This window comes from Callithrix jacchus, chromosome 10 (assembly GCF_049354715.1).
Source record: "Callithrix jacchus isolate 240 chromosome 10, calJac240_pri, whole genome shotgun sequence".
Classification (NCBI taxonomy): domain Eukaryota; kingdom Metazoa; phylum Chordata; class Mammalia; order Primates; family Cebidae; genus Callithrix; species Callithrix jacchus.
In genome coordinates, this window is record NC_133511.1 from 23,613,207 (window position 1) to 23,630,919 (window position 17,713).

A 17,713-nucleotide genomic window follows, 5' to 3' on the forward strand; every position below is an offset into this window, starting at 1 on the left:
TGCAGGTCATAATGCAGTGCACGTGTAATGATTCCCTCACAATGAGATGAAATTTTTCCTCACGTTTAAGTCTGAGGTCATCTACCATTTTCGTCAAGGTAAAAGGCAGAGAGCAGGGAGTCTGGACAAGCCACTTACTTGAACTTCAGTTTCCCCACAGTTACATGGAAAAAGAATAATACCTACCTCACGTAATTATTGTCAAGGTCAAATCAGATGGTTTGCAGGAAAGTTATTTAGAGCCTATAAAGAGATAACAGGTATCAATTCAGGGACTAGAAGCAATAATAGATATGTAGATGAATGTCACAGAGAAGCAGAGGCTTCATGCAGACATTTTCTTTTTTTCTTTTCACTTTTTTTTTTTTGAGATGGAGTTTGCTCTTGTTGTCCAGGCTGCAGTGCAATGGTGCAATCTTGGCTCACCTCACAATCTCCACCTCCCAGGTTCAAGTGATCCTCCTACCTCAGCCTCTCAAATAGCTGGGATTACAGACATGCACCACCACATCCTGCTAATATTCTGTTTTTAGTAGAGACAGGGTTTCTCCATGTTGATCAGACTGGTCTTGAACTCCTGACCTCAGGTGATTTGGACCTTTTATACAAAGTGCCACCCTTGCTGAGTTGCCTTAATTGCTTTTCATTGGTACTGAAGAAAGACATATGGAAAATCATGTTTTGAGAACAGGTTACAATGTGGGTTCCTAGGAGTCCCCTATTCTCGACATGAATCTTTCTATTTCTGTTTTAAAATTTCCACTTATTTGGTGTCTTAACCAGGGCCCTGCATTATAGTATCTCCTGCATGTCTGTGATGGATGGAGTCAGTGAGGCTGCACTTCCTTGTGGCCTCCCAGTCGCTGTAATGCCGCCTTCATCTCTTTGTTACGCAGTGTGTAGATGATGGGGTTAAGCATGGGAGTGATGACAGTGTAAAAGACAGCTACCACCCCATCCAAGGGCTCCTGTGAGTCAGGCCGCAGGTAAATGAAGGTGCAGGGCACATAGTAAACAATGACAACGGTGAGGTGGGCAGCACACGTGGAGAAGGCTTTGCGGCGCCCATCTGCTGACCGGATTCGCAGGATGGCAGCCACAATGTAGCCATAGGAAGTGAGGATGAGCACGAAGCAGGTGAGGGCCAGGAAGCCAATGTCCACAAAGGTGATCAGCTTGTTGATGGTGGTATCAGCACAGGCTAGATGCAACATGGCAGGAATGTCACAAAAGAAGTAGTTGACCTGATTGGGGCCACAGAAGGGCAGCCGGAATACAAAACTTGTCTGGAAAAGTGAATGGATGGTCCCTCCCAGCCAGGTGCCTAAAGCCAGGGAGTTACAGACTCTGCGGGTCATGATGGTAGCATAGTGTAAGGGCTTACAAATGGCCAGGAAACGGTCATAAGCCATGAGTGTGTAAAGGAAGCACTCAGTGCAGCCCAGGAAATGGAAAGAAAACAGTTGGATCACACAGCCCCCAAAGGAGATACTCCTACTATCCAAGAGAAAACCAGCCAGCATCTTGGGGACAATAGCACATGAAATGGTCATGTCCAAGAAGGAGAGGTGACACAGGAACCAGTACATGGGACGGTGGAGCCGGATGTCCACTAAGACGGTGAGGATGATGAGCCCATTTCCAGAGACAGTGAGGAGGTAGACAACAAGGAAGGCTAAGAAGAGTGGCATCCCCAGCTGTGGTGGGTGGTGCAGACCCACCAAAATGAAATGAGACACGGAAGTCTGGTTTCCAGTTTGCATTTCCTTGCTGTTCACATCTGCCAAAAGAAGTAACAGGTGGAGATGGTCAATATCCCTGTAAAATCTCTAGATGCAGCACATCAATTCTGTGTCACTCCCAAATAAGGACAGAAAAGAATATCTATCTAATCTCTCTCTATCTCTCTCTCTCTCTCCCTCCCTCCCTCCCTCCCTCCCTCCCTCCCTCTCTCTCTCTCCCTCCCTCCCTCCCTCTCTCTCCTCCATCCCTCCCTCCCTCCCTCCCTCTCTCTCTCCCTCCCTCCCTCCCTCTCTCTCTCTCCCTCCCTCCCTCCCTCTCTCTCTCTCCTCTGTCCCTCCCTCCCTCCCTCTCTCTCTCCCTCCCTCCCTCCCTCTCTCTCTCCTCCATCCCTCCCTCCCTCCCTCTCTCTCTCCCTCCCTCCCTCCCTCTCTCTCTCTCCTCCGTCCCTCCCTCCCTCCCTCCCTCCATCCCTCTCTCTCTCTCTCCCTCTCTCTCTCTTCCTCCCTCCCTCCCTCCCACCCTCTCTCTCCTCCCTCCCTCCCTCCCTCCCTCCCTCCCTCCCTCTCTCTCTCCTCCCTCTCTCTCTCTCTCCCTCCCTCCCTCCTTCTCTCTCTCTCTCTCTCTCTCCCTCCCTCCCTCCCTCTCTCTCTCCCTCCCTCCCTCCCTCTCTCTCTCTGTCTCTCTCTCTCTCTCTCCCCTTCCCTCTCTCTCTCTCTCCCCCCCTCCCCCACCCCCTCTTTCATTCTTGCTACTGGTCCTTCTCATTCTCTCTTCTTATTCCCTCCACAACTCCTGATTCTGAGATTCTGGTTGGTGTCAGGGAGCAGTTGTTCTCTCCAAGCTTAAAGGTAACTGATGATGTGTACATATTTAGGAGAGTGAAGGAGAGACCACACACAAGGGAAGTAATCTTCTTTTCCAATCAGGAAGAAGTATAATCATATAAGACCTAAATTAATTGATAAAGGAAGATATGTTTCGTTGTTTTCCTTCAGTTTGATCTCTGATCTGTACAGAGAGTTAGCTTGTGTCTTACTTATTTTCTAGGAACATCAGAGTTGTGATTATATTTCCTGTCTAAGTGTGCCCAATAAAATATTTTTCAGGTTTTAAAAAAAATATAGTATCTGACCTGCACACTAAATGTAATACATTTGGTATCTCTGAAGTTTTAGCTAAAAATACCTTTTTTGAAAAAATCTATATAAAAATTCACATGTTATTTAAAATCTTTCAGAATAGTAAAGCAGTACAAAATCTTAGCCCCAAGGCACTGGGTTGCCTTTTATTCTCTCTACTTCTGGAAAGTACGGTCCATTTATCCATCCATCCGTCGATCTGTCCATCCATTCATCTATCCACTCATCCATCTACCTGTACACCCATCAGTAGGACACTATATATTGTATCTTATGAGTATAATCTCTGAAGTCTTACTGGGTTCAAAGATCTAGTTCACTTATACTCATTGGTAATCACATTTTTAAATATGTTTTTACAATTGTAATGGGGACAATAATAGTGTCTACTTCATAGGATTGTTGTAAGGATTAAATTAATTCACATAATTTACAGTACACTCAATCAACATTAGCTATCATTTTTTATCAAATACATGTTGTAATCTCATTTGGTTGTACATGGGATGGTGGAGCTGGATGCCCACTAAGACAGTGAGGATGATAAACCCATTTCCAGAGACAGTGAAGAGGTAGATGACAAGGAAGGCTAAGAAGAGTGGAATCCAACTCTTCTTAGATTCTCAGAATCAGAAGTTGAGAGGGAGTGAGGAGAGAGACTGATAAAGACCAGTAGCAAGAATGAAAGAGAGAGGGGATAGATAGCTAGATGATAGATAGATAGATGATAGATAGATAGATAGATAGATAGATATCCTTTTATGTTGTAATCTCATATTGTTAGATAAATTCTATCTTTGCATTTGGCTCCAGTCAGAAGTGAACCTGTGATTTCCAGTGAGTTGTTCAGTGCTCAGTGACACACCTGCAAATTTGAAGCAGCATTGCAAAGGGCTTCTTCTCCCAGGGTTACCTGCTAAATCAGATCAGCCACAGTGGAAGAGGGAAATCAGGGAACTAACTGAGGCATGCCAGAGCTCTCCCAGACACTGAGAGGCAATGTGAGCTGTTCTTCCTAGTGTCACTTTCCTTCCATCAATATTTACTCTGATAGTGTTAACAAATTGGAGGCAAATATCCAAATGGTGTGTCACCTTCAAGAAGGTTCAGGGATGATGTTGAATCACTCAGAAGGCTTCAGAGGATGTGGCAGGAAATGGGGCTTCCAACTGGGCTTCTGGTGGGTGAGGGATCTGCAGTGGCAGCTGCCTACCCTCTAGCTACTTCTTTCCCCTCTACACTATGGATCACTGTGTATCCATCATGAAACCCTCTCAATCTTTAGTGCCACAGAGACTATGCTTCTCAGTAAAAATAAGTTTGCTATCACCATGGCACATGTATACCTATGTAACAAAACTGCACATTCTGCACATGTACCCCAGAACTTTAAAAAAGACCAAAAAAAGTAATATTAAGTTTGCTGAGGATTGAGCAATTTCCGGGGCTTGGGACTTTCTGTGCTAAACCTAAAAGAGTCCCTGGTAAACTGAAACAGTTTTTTCCCCTAAATAAGAGTTTAAACTTCATAGAAATCGAATAATCTCTCACAAGGTAGCTATAAAATCTATTTTGAAACAACTTCCGAGGCAATGCTTAGTGATTTCTTAGACAATTCCTTTATAAGCAACTTTTCATGGTACCACATTGCCCATGGAGAAAGTGCAAATTTCCTGGCTTGGCTGTGCTGACCTACTTCTCCAGCCTCCTCTCAGCACTCCATCCCATAACTGCGCCTTGACCAGACATGTTCTGCTTCCTTACACTGTAGCCCTTTCATCTGAAGTGGCTTTGTTCCTCTGATGTCTGAACAGTTTCCACTGACCTTTCAAAATCCCATTCAGATGTCAACTACTCAGTAAAGTATTTCCTCTCTTTTCTCCAAATGCTCACTCATTTTTTTACGGCCTCCATAGGACTCCATTCACGTTTCTGTGATAGGCTTACTATGAGCATGTCCCTGTGCATGTGTCTAATTTCCCCGTTAGGCTGTGAGCTCCTAAAGGGGCTTTGTGTCATCTTCCTTTTCATCCTGTTTGTAGCATACCTTTCACAGAAAGATTCTCAGATAGTATTCAGCAAAGGCATTTCCCTCTGCCTCGATCAGTGTATTATTTAGACACAGAATTTAGAATAATGTCAATTAGATCTTGTAATCTGGCTTTCAAAATCCTAAGAATTTCAGTACCATCACTACTTATGAGCAATATTATTTTGGACAAATCTCTTAAAATTTCTAGTCTCAGTTTCTCATTAAATGAAACCTAAGGTACAAATATATATATACCATTGAATACTAAAAAAAAAAAAAAAAAAAAAAAAAAGCAGAGAGAATGGTAGGTATGGATTTCCCACCAAAAGAAATACCAGTGTCTTTTGCATCTATATAAATTCTCATTTTAAGTTTTGTTCTTATACAAAGAAAATCAGTATTTCTCCTAGTCCCAGTTATCTTCTGTACCGTGTGTTTTTTCCTTTCCATCTGGCTACTTTGACATCTCAGTTTTCATTCACTTTTATAATGTATTTTCTCTACAGAGAAATAATACTATTTACCCTTGGAGAGAGAGAGAAACACCCTGCTTTACCCATCAACAACTAAAACTACTCCAGTTATTTGGTGTATACATTTTAGTTAGTACCACATTATAATATCAGCATGTGATATGTTCATCTGTGTAAGGGAAAAGGAAGGAATTTTGACAAGAAGTCTTGGGGAAAAAAGGACACTAGTAGTGATATACTAGCTTCATTTGGCCATTTCAAACCCTGTATGAACTGAACTAAGCTTAAGGTAGACCCTAAAACTCTTGTGTCTCAGGAAACTCCAAGAGGGACATTTGCCTTTGGTAAGTGGAATTCACTCACCCTCCCCAGCTATTTGTAAAGCATAATGCCATTAAGAGAAGCTAATGTGCTTTCTCTGTTCCCAGCATCTCTAACATGCATTTAATAAATATGCGTCTCAGAACAATTTCCATTACTATGCCTCTACTTCCCCTTTGGAGCCCTCTCTGCTGGAGACCACTACTGGCTGGGAATCTACTGTGAGGCAATACATGATCTGCTACTTGCCTCAACTTCTCTGTGCTCTTCACTGTTCTTCATGGAGGCTCCTTTTTGAGCTCAGTAGCTTCCCTGGTCTTCGCCTTGGACGTGCCCCTTCTTGCTTATGTCATTGCATTCCTTCTGTGTGCTTCTCTGGGCTCCCTCTTCCCGTTGGTAACCCATTTGAAACTGTTGGCAGTGGCATCCCTAGACTCCAATCCCTGGAGTCACACTTTCTGGCAGGCAGCTTTTTCCTTCCTCTAGTCCTTGTGGGGCAGGAGACAGAGGAGCTAACATCACTTCTGCTTTGCCCTTCAGGGGCATTAACTTACATGGAAATGAATTGCAATGGGCTTTGTTAACAGCAATCAAGGAAGCTCGCTTAGTGGTGTCCCTGTAGCATAGGCTCCTGCTAAAAGCATGCACTTGATCAGAAATCAGGAGGCCCCTTCCATTTCTCTGGGTTTTAGTTTTCTCACCTATAAATTAGAGATAATGATGCTTTATTCAGTTACCCGTAAAAATATGGGGATACAATTTGAAATAATTTAAAAGCCACAAGTACTGAATAAGCGCCATATGTTAATTGCTTTTAAATGTACCCTATGAATTTAACTCAGAACGGTTAAATTACTAGAACATTGCAATAGGACAGACAAAACTATTTTGGGCAGAACTGTTTAGATCATTTAGTATGCAAATAGGAGACTAAGCTAGATGACATATGAAAAATGTAGCAATTCCTTAAAAGTCAAACACACTTAGGTTGGCGCTAGAAGGATCTTTAGATAAATGACCCAGAGTACATCTCCATTTTATACATGAAAACACTGAGTTCTAAAGAGAATAATGACTTTTTCAAAGATAAAACCTCATACAGCTTAGTTAGTGCATAACATCCCACATGGGTCTATATAGATAAATTACACAATTTACCCAACGCTGAGAATAGAGGAGCTTGTAGTTCTGAATTAGTGCTAGGCAAAATATAGCTCAGGAAATATTTGCTAAAATACTTTTGGTCTGGTGCTAAATGTGTTTTAGTTGTTTACTTTGAGCCATTGCTGGTTTGCAATGTTTAATTAGTATATTATGAAGCACAGTGGGGCACTTGCTCTGTTTTTTGAACAAGCCACTTCCACTTAATGAATCATATAAGGTCAACATTAAGTATTTTAGTTTGTATTGCTGCCTATTCCTACTACAAGAATATGATGTTGAGTTTAAATTAGATTTAGGGTTCTGCTAACAGGGAAGTCTACATTTAGAAAGGAAGACAGAAGAGACTTAAGACTCCAAACACCTAATCCTCCCTTCTCACAGAGTTCTCCTGTTCTGTGATGTCTCTAATGGGAATAGTGTGTATATTTACATAGAAGAATACAAGGCAAGGAATACATGATTGCAGACTGAAGCTTTTATTCCAAATTCCAATATGGATACTTGACCTTGGGAAGTTAGGAAAGGCCTTTAATCTACATTAGGAAGACTTAGTGGTTGTTCTTTACCCTAGCCCTCCTTTTATTTCCATCTGATTTTCTATGTGGATAAGGATGTGGAAAGGGTGGGGAGACGTCTTCCAAAAAGGAGCTATCATCATCTACTTTTGAAGCAGATGAGAAAAAAGATGGGAGAAAAGAAAATTAAAAAGAAATGGCTCAGTTTTATCCAAATAGGGACAGCTCCAGTTCCCTTGCTCTCTTAGTCCAAGCAGAAGGAGGAGCAGGTAAAGAGATCACCCTCAACTGAGATCAAATTTATAATTAATCCATTTGCTTAAAACTGTGAACTTGACAATTCCCATGAATGGGTCAATAAAACACCCTGCAACTGACAAAAACATTTGCTAGTTCCTCTTTCGGGGCAATGTGGGGACCCAGTTGACCCACAATAAGTTGTACTTGAGCTAAAACTCCATTAATTACCTGGTCTCCATAAGCCCCTACTTTAATTGGAGGACCACAATGACCTTTTGGGTCCCCTGGAATGAACGTCAGCTCAGAGCCAGTGTCCAATAGTCTTCAAAATGTCTGATCGTTTCTATTTCCCCAGTGCACAGTTACCCTGATAAAAGGCCAGAGGTCTCTTTGGGGAAGGATAGGAGAAAGATTTGCTGCATAAATTGTGGGTAGTGTAATGGGGTCCTTCCACAAGGGAACCTGGCCTCCCCTTCATTTAAGGGGTTCTGGGTCTGTAAACTGGCTCAAGTTTGAAAATTGATGAGGGGCTATGATTCTTTGTTTTTATAATTCAAATTAATCTTTTGTCCATTCAACCTGGAAGTTTTCTGCTTTATATTCTGGCCACACTGGCCACTGATTAGAGGTGCCCACTCAGATAAAGGATGGGTCTCTCTTTTCCAGCCCGCTGACTCAAATGTTAATCTCCTTTGCCAGCACCCTCACGGAAACACCTAGGATCAAAACTTTGCATCCTTCAATCCAATCAAGTTGACACTCAGCATTAACCATCATACCAACTGTAAGTTTATTCCTGCCTTTTACCTTTAAATAGACAGAAACATACAGAAGTATTCTCTTTCTAAAAATTGTGTCCCTGAACCTCACTGATTTCAGTTGCTGTAGCTGCAGTTTAACTTCTGCAGTATCTATTGAACAAAGAAAACACATCATTCTCCCTCTTCCAATTTTTTCTCTCTTCCTTCATCTTGTTCTTTTCCCAAACAACATTTGAGTTAACAGTTTTTTGCTAAGTATGTAATTCATTTTTTCTGTCTTGATGATACCTTTTGATAAATGCAAATGCTTAATTTTAATGTAATTGAATCTATAAATTTTCCCTTTGCCTTTTACCTTTTCATGTCTTTTAAAGAGAAATCCTTCTCTATATCTTATATTAATTTATTTAAAGCCAGCTTTTTATCACTTTCAATTTATCAGGTTCTATTTTGGGCCATGTTTTGCCTTAATACTTTTTGTGTGATGGTTTAATCTGTACTAATTTGTTCACTTACCAATTCACAAAATACTGTGCTGGTTGGCTATATTGATAATATCATGTGAGTGGGACTGGGTGAGTGGGAAATAGAAGATATCCTAGATGCCTTGGAAATTCATGTGTACCACCCTATAGGAGAAAATCCGGTGGAAATAAGACAGTGTTGCCTCAGTAAAATATAATTGCTTTGAGGTTAGTTTAGCTAGGCTAAAAAATCTGGTCCTTTTGATAATTTTCAAGAAGGACAGCTTGTTCTGGGCTGAAAGTGCTTTTATTTCATTTTACTTCTAATGTACCAGATAATAGGTTCAAAGGATCTAAATGAGGTACAGATATAGAAGGGCCTGGTCTCCCATGATCTTCTTATTTTTACAGGGAGTAACTCTCTCTCGGGTTTTATTTTCTTGACACACTACAGAGCAGGAAATATCTGGTTTGTCATAGGAAAACAAAATTACAAAATTGCTGATTTTTATGCCCCAGCTATATTTCCTCTAAACGAAATTCTTGTACTAATACACAGGACACTAACTTTGCTACTATACACTCTTCCTGACCCAAACAATAAATTTAGATAATCCCATGGCATGCTGCTGCACATGTCTGGAGATAAAACTTAAATGTAAACAATTGCGACCTAAATTGGCAAGATCAAAATGTGTTTGGGTCTTGCCGGGATAATGACTTGACTCACCCCATTGACAACACCAACATGCTGAATTTTCTGCTGAGAAAAATGGGTGAAGAAGCTAGAAGTAATTAATATTAACTATTGCCTCATAATCATTTGCATACTAAGTATCATACCTCTTGCATGTATTCTCTGTATTGCTTTGGCATGTATATATTTACATCCTTTAATTTTCCCTTCTCTATTTACTCTATTATTATGTATAAGATGTGTTCATGATAACTTTACTGTTTTGTCACACAATATTGAGTTAGAATTACTTCCAAACTGGAGAAAGAATTGACAACACTGAGATTCCAGACTTGGTTCTGGATGAAGTAACGGGTGATATAATGAAATGACTCCCACTGTGGAGGGAGTTGTATGAGGAATGAAGTTGCATTGGATAAGGTGTTAATAGTGTCTGTGTGTGTGTGTGTGTGTGTGTGTGCGCGCGCACGCATGGGTGTGTGTCTTTGGGTGTGTAAATATGGGGAAGAATATACAGGTATGGTGTGCAGTGCATGTGGTAGACTGCCATATATCTTTATATAGGAATTTATTTATATATATATAGTTTGGCTGAATATCTTTTAAACTCTCTTCCTGTAAGTAGGACTCCCTTCTGCTATAGAAACCAAATTACCAGATACTTTTTTCATTCACTCCACCAAATATACATTGTGGGCATGGGATCTAGATTTGACCAATGAGACATCAATCTAGACTTTGAATATGAATCACATGAAAATAAAAGATAAAGATATCAATAATTCAAATGATGGCAGAGACATCATTAGCAACACGGAATTTTCAAAGGTGGCAGTGACAGCAGGCCCACAGTGCTTTCAGGGCTTATGCCCGTGGGGCTGGTGCTCTGTGGTTATGCAGTGCGTGACTCCGATTGAATCATATCACATATGCTGCATTGTTATTTTAGTCTATTTAAACTTTTTGGACTCTTTTTCATTACCATCCTCCCTCAAGTTCACACTAATAACCTGATTTATATTCGTCTGCCTTTTTCCTCCTTTATTTTCTTTTTTAAAAAATAAGGTGGCATAAGTGCAGATTTCTTACATGTATACATTGTGTAGTGCTGAAATCTGGGGTTCTAGTGAACCCATCAAATGAACAGTGAACACTACCCCAAATAGGTGGTATTTTGATCCTCACTCCCTCCCACTCTCCCACCTTTTGGGGTCTCCAATGTCTATTAGTCTACTCTGTATGTCCATGTGTATCCATTGTTAGCTACCACTTGTAAATGAGAACATGTGACATTAATTCAATATTTTTAAATGCCTATTCAATATTCATTAAGTAGCAGTACTAGGATTTACCCTACATTGCTCTTTAGAACTATTCACTTGGTTTTCGATTGTTTTACAGGCATAAACCCTGTATCAACACAGTCAACTTGTTACATTATTTTGTGTTTCACTGAGTAATAATGAATTTAAGTATTTTTAAAGGTCTTTTTGAATTTTCTCTGCTATGAATTGTTAATACATGTGCTGTGCCCAATTTTCCAATTTCAGGGCAAGTTTATATTACTTATCAATTTGTAGGAATAATTTATTTTGGACCTGAGTCCTTGGTCAAATATAGACATTGCAAATATTATTTTTCACTCTGCAGCTTGTCTTATACTCTGAGTATTGTCTTATATTGAACAAAAATGAAATATTTAAGAATGAAAACCATCAATAAAATTTAAAAGCAATAACTTATGTAATAAAATACAAAAAGTCAAAAATTAGATGTTTGACTTCATTATTCATGAGGAAAATACAAATTTTAACACTACACTAACATACCACTACATACACACTAAAAGAGCTAAAATGAAAAAGACGGTGATGGCCACATGTGGGACAACTGGCAATTTCAAGCACTGCTACTGGAGTTATAAACTGGCACTGTAAAACTGGGTGGCAGCATCTACTAAAACACATTGTATGCATTCTTTATGACTCAGTAATTCCATTCCTAGGTGTATGTGTATGTGTTAGAAATGTGTATGTCTCTCTGTATGTGTACATGTTCAGTACATTCAAAGAAAGGCATATAATATGAAATATGTTTGCAAAGAAATTCTGTAAGTATATGGCATCTATGTCCAAAAATATGTATTCTAGTTTAGAACAGCAGTATTTTTAATAGGCAAAAATTGGAAACTATTTAAGGTGCCTACCACTAGCTGAATAAAAACAAATTGTGGTATATTCACTTAATAAGATGCTTGCTATACAGCAATGATAATGTATGATTTCCAGCTGTGTGTAAAATAGTTTATGCACTTATTGTTGGCACCCATTTATTTATGATTAAGGTTTGATGTAAAAAATAAAATAAATATCTAGATCCGAGGTCAGTGGCTCCAACTGTGGACAGTTTTGCCCCATCAGAATCATTTCGCAATGTCTGGAGATGTTGTTGAGTGTCACCCATACTGGTATCTAGTTGCTAGAAGTCAGAGATGTGGGTAAACATGCTATAATGCACTGGACAGACCCTCACACCAAGGCTTATCTTGCCCAACATGTCAGTTGTGCTGAGAATTAGAACCCCTAATTGGGGTATAAATGTAAGTAAAGTTATGTAAAATTATGACAGTAGAATACACAGTATTTTGAGCGGGATATAAAATTTGTTGAAGAAATCAATATCACGTGCACACGAAATGAAAGAGTCATATTTTACATATATCAATTCTATTCAAATTAATCTGTGGACGTAACGGAATTCCAAATAAAATTCCAGCATTTGGTTTTGTAGATACAAACCTGTGGTTCCTAAGTTGTATATTAAAATGGAATAGACTCTCAAAATAGTCACAATAATCCAGAAGAAATAAAATAAAATTAGAAGATTCACAATACCTGATACCAAAAGCTACTGTGAAGCTGGGAGTTTTCAGGTGTTTTTATGAGGCTTGACAAATAGAAAAATGGAACTGAATACAAGGTAAGAAAATAGACTGATACATATTCATCTAACAAAGATGATCTGTGATGCAATAGGGTAAGACCAGATTCTTCAGTAAATTATTTTGAGCTATTCAGGTGAAAAAAAAAGAATTATGCTTATCTCATAATGCACATACCAAAAAAATCAATTATAGGTAGATAAAAAATGGAAATGTGGTAGTCTTTATGACATTTAAATGAGGGCATTTTTTAAAAGCAAACAAAAGGGGCTATCCGTCAAAATAATAAACTGGAAAAATATATTTTAAAATATAAATTTTGCAGCTCATTTTCCTTTATCATAACTAATAAGTCTAGAGCTTAGTATGCAAATGGGAGCTTGGGAAGGGATAACGTGGGGAGAAATGCCAGATATAGGTGACGGGGGCATGGAGGCGGCAAACCACATTGCCATGTATGTACCTATGCAACAATCCTGCATGTTTTGCACATGTATCCCAGAACCTAATGTGCAATAAAATATATATATATGTGTGTGTGTAAACAAAAAATAAATAAATAAACGGAAGCCAAAATTCTGAGAAAACAATATAATTAATTACAGATATAATCACGTTATGTAGAAAATTAATATATTATTCTTTTGCAACTAAAGTAAAAATAATTTCAAATAAAGTGAAAGAAAAAATTTTAAAAAGCATTAAAATATTATATAAGTAAAAACTGATATAGGTGGGTATAAGGAAAACTCTTAAAAACAAATTTTAGCTTTTTTGGGGAGGCCAAGGCAGGCGGATCATAAGGTCAAGAGATTAAGACCATCCTGGCCAACATGGTGAAAACCTGTCTCTACTAAAAAGACAAAATTAGCTTGGTGTGGTGGCACATGCCTGTAGTTCCAGCTACTTGGTAGGCTGAGGCAGGAGAATTGCTTGAACCTGGGAGACAGAGGTTGCAGTGAGCCAAGATGGTGCCACTGCAGTCCAACCTGGCGACAGAGTGAGACTCTGTCACAAAGAAAAAAAAAAGAGATTCTCTTTTTAAACCACAATTGGTAAAATATTCTAGGACACTAAAAAAGTTTATAGAAAAAATATTTATAAAGACAAATTTGAAAGCACATTTTATAGTAAAACGATGAATTAATGTTCTTGTTTCCTAAAGGTTCAGACAAATCAATAAGAAAAAGACTATTAACTCAAAAGAAAGAAATAATAAAGTTAAAATTATGAACAGCTAATTCACAAAAGGATATACATTTGTCACACACATGTGATAGGCTTCCATATCATACTCATAAAATAATATGTATTTGCTCATGCATATAAAAGCAATAAAAATTATGACAGCAATAATATATAATGGTTATTTATACAATAGGGAAATAATTAGGTTAGGTATTTCTGTGGGAAAAAGCCACTCTGAAAGTCTAAACAACCAAAAATATTTGGGAATTTGGATCTTCTGAATCATCATACAAAGATGGTGAATGAGAGAGTGATGCTGAGCTGGAGAGCACCAACAAATGAGGACCATTATGGATTGTGGAAAATTTTAAGTTGAGCACAAACAGTTGTGAGTGTCTCTCAATTATTGATGAGGGAAAAGGTAAGCCCTTCCTCTTAGGTATAAGTATGAGTTTCAGGAAGGCATGGGCTATTCTCAGGAGAGCTCAAATAAGAAACTCTAAGGAATTGTGTGCATGCTTATAAAGAACGTTATTGGTCTCTTCCTGTTGTTTTTGTGTTCATCATGGAAATCTGAGAGCCCATGAGAAATCCCAGCCTTTGAAACAGAAATTTAGTTGCCTGGGCTTCAACTAGTTTGATCCTTGAGTAGAAACGGACTACTCTTTCTCAACACTGTGTATCTGTTCTTTGAATAATAATTTTCAAACTAGTGCCTGTACATAGAGTATAGAAAGTAAAATACTTGGAGAAAAAATTCTGATGAATCTTATTATTGCAGTGAATCACATACTGTAAGGTGAATTCTTCAAGGGGCAGATTTAACTCACATTTTTCCTGCTTCTCCTCTTTTATCTTAAAGTTCCACATAGAACAATCTTACTTGGAAATTGTTAGAGCTCATCCTAATTTTGGTAATCTAGTCTCTCTTCATAAATAGATAGATAGGTGGATAGGTGATAGATAGATAACAAAGTAATTAAGGACCTACAAATAGGGTCTAAGTAGCTACAGCATAAGTGAGCAAATCAAACATTGACCCCATTCATTGACACTCCTGTCTTAAGTCTCAGGCTATCTTGAACTTCACACGATGAAAATTTTTGTATTTCATCAAATTGGAATATGAGGCTATCTTGGGGATTGGGTCCTCCTGGAGCAGTAGAAGTTTTAGAATTATATATATATTTGGAGTTCTAATATCTCTATTGATGATTACAGTAATGCTGGCCCTGTTATTTATTCTCATATTTGAAAAAAGTCTAAGTTTAATGTAGCTTAAATCACATACCCTAAATATAGGACACATTGTATCTCAGCTCTGCTAACAATAGATATCCTTTTGTTTCTTTTGTATTGGTGAAAGAGTTTCATAGCATTTTTCCATAAACTATTAACAAAAATTCTGAACTAAGATGATATATGGTATTCAGTTAAAAATTTCATTTCTGCTTCAATTTTAATTGTAAAGAATACCAACTTTTTTTTTTTTTTTACATCAAGCCAACAGACGTCTTCCCTCCTGTTTTGGTTTCATTTTCCCTGTCTCAAGTGGTAGATATTAAATAAGAAATATAGATTCGATAGAATTGTCTTCTCTTATGAGCACATTTCCTAGGTTTATGAGCATGTGGAGTAAAGGAGAATGGTAGGGGCAAAATATGTTCTCTAACAAAATTAACATTAGAAAATATTTAGATATCTGGGATATAGAGGTATATGTATGATACCTAGTCGATTGTAGTTGGGAGAACACATATGAATGTCATGTTCCTAGAGCCTCTTGGGAATGGTCAAGTGTAAGAGAAACAGGAGGGGAGTCATGTATGAAGTTTGGTGTTCTCTGGATCATTTGGAAGGTTGTGGGGAATCCCACTATGAGTTGTGCTAAGGTAAGATCCTTATCTGATCTGAAAGACTAAGAGATGCCTTTTTAAAAAGTAGCAGGAATGGGGGCACCAGTAGCAGTACAGGAGTGGCTCTTTCCTCAAAATCTGGCTTTTAAATTGAGAAAACTCTGGAAATAATAAAGAATGTATGTATTTTCTGACTTTCTATGATCAAAAATGACAGTTCTGTAATACTGCTGTGAGCCACAGTGTTTCATGACTCACTGTTATTTATTGAACAGTTGTCACCTGACAGAAACAGTGTTAAGTTCTTTACATGGTTTATCTTATTTAATACTTATAACTTCTCAGTCAGGTAGATGAGGCTAGTAATACCTAGTAATATGTGAGTAAACTAGAGATGAATTTGGTATACTGTAAACTTTTGAAATATTAGCTACTACAAAGAATTCTTAGAAGTAATAAAATGTGATAGATAGAATTCAAAATAACCTCACAGATCCCCTAAACCCATCTTCCTCATATATCCTCCTTATATAATCACCGTCCTTTTAGTATATGTGAAACTTGGGAAAATGATAGGATATCATTCCATTGATTTCATTATGTTACATAACATATTGGCAGAGCAAACTGGAGAGAGACTTTTTCTGGCTGGCATTGAAGAAGTGAGCTGTCATGTTGTAGAAGTCCAGGTAACTATGAGCTTAGGATCTAGGATGGCTTCTATAAGCTGAGAGTGATATGCCCTGCAAACAACCAACAAGAAAACTGGGACCTCAGTCCTAAAACTGCAAGGAACTGAATTGTGCCAAAAACCACAATAAGCTTCAAGGATGATCCCAAGCCTCAGGTGAGATTCTAGCCTCTGGTGATACATTGAAACCTGTTGAGACCCTTAGCAGAGGATCTAACTCACCTGACCCCAGAGAGGGTGAAATAATAAATTGACATGTTTTATGCCACTGTTTGTGGTCATTTGGTCATTTACATGTACCCCATATATGCAATTATATATGTATACATATATATGTATACATATATAATTGCATTTTATATATATATAATTGCATTTTAGATTCTGGGTTATATGTAAAGAACATGCAGGATTGTTGCATAGGTACATACATGCCAATGTGGTTTGCTGCCTCCATTCCCATCACCTATATTTGGCATTTCCCCTCTCCAACTCCCTACCCCCACTGTCTGTCCCTTAGACCCCCCCACAAACCTCAGTGTGTGATGCTCCCCTTGCTGTGTCTATATGTTCTCATTGTTCAACACCCACCTATGAGTCAATGACAATCTAATACAGTGTGTTTCTTCTACTTTCTTCTGGATGTGGATCTCTATGTGTGTGTGTGTGTGTGTGTGTGTGTGAGAGAGAGAGAGAGAGAAAGAGAGACTAGAAAATTACTTCATCTTTATGAAAGAAGCTTTATAACAGTTAAGTCCAGAATAACCGTAGAATTATCTACTTGGTTGATGCAGTTTCCACATAGAGAATGGGTTCTCAGCTCCCAGTTAACTGCTAACTGCTGGGTGCTCTTTATACCCCCAGAGGGAGAGAGACCAAGGGTGAGAAGAAATGTCCAATTGAATGCTGTCCATTGCCAGCCTCATGACAGTGTTCATCCTCATGGGCCTTCCCCATGCCCCAGCACTGGACAACCCCTTTTTGGAATCTTCTGGTGGTTTATGTGCTCACTGTGCTGGGGAACTTCATCATCCTGCTGGTAATCAGGGTGGATTCTCACCTCCACATTCCAATGTACTACTGTACTACTTCCTTTCCAACCTGTCCTTCATTGACATGTGGTTCTCTACTGTCATGGTGCCCAAAATGCTGATGACCTAGGTATCCCTGGGTGTCAAGGCTATCTCCTTCCACAGCTGCATGACCCAACTCTATTTCTTCTACTTTCTGGGGAGCACTGAACGTTTCCTCTACACCATTGTGTCCTATGATCGCTATAAAGGAAACACTTGGCACTCCCCAGCTAATGAAAATGATCCCCAGGAAGTGAACTCCCCAGGATGTGAGCCAAATGCTAGTGGCCCAGGAGGGCATACATGCTCTCACTCATCATCCTGGCGTTACTGAGTGGGTACCTAAGGATGAGTAGGAAGTAGATATGCTTTATTGTTCAAAATTAGTAATATAATTTAGTTATCCATGTGAAAT

The 17,713-nt window shown here is 38.8% G+C and overlaps 1 protein-coding gene across 1 annotated transcript; it reads right to left on the reverse strand.

The window, feature by feature from the left end:
- Positions 1–827: 827 nt before the first annotated feature.
- OR10G6 (olfactory receptor family 10 subfamily G member 6) lies at positions 828–1,821 on the reverse strand. Its single transcript, XM_054241816.2, has one exon. The coding sequence runs from the start codon at positions 1,761–1,763 to the stop codon at positions 828–830; it is 936 nt and encodes a 311-aa protein (XP_054097791.2). The 5' UTR covers positions 1,764–1,821.
- Positions 1,822–17,713: the final 15,892 nt, after the last annotated feature.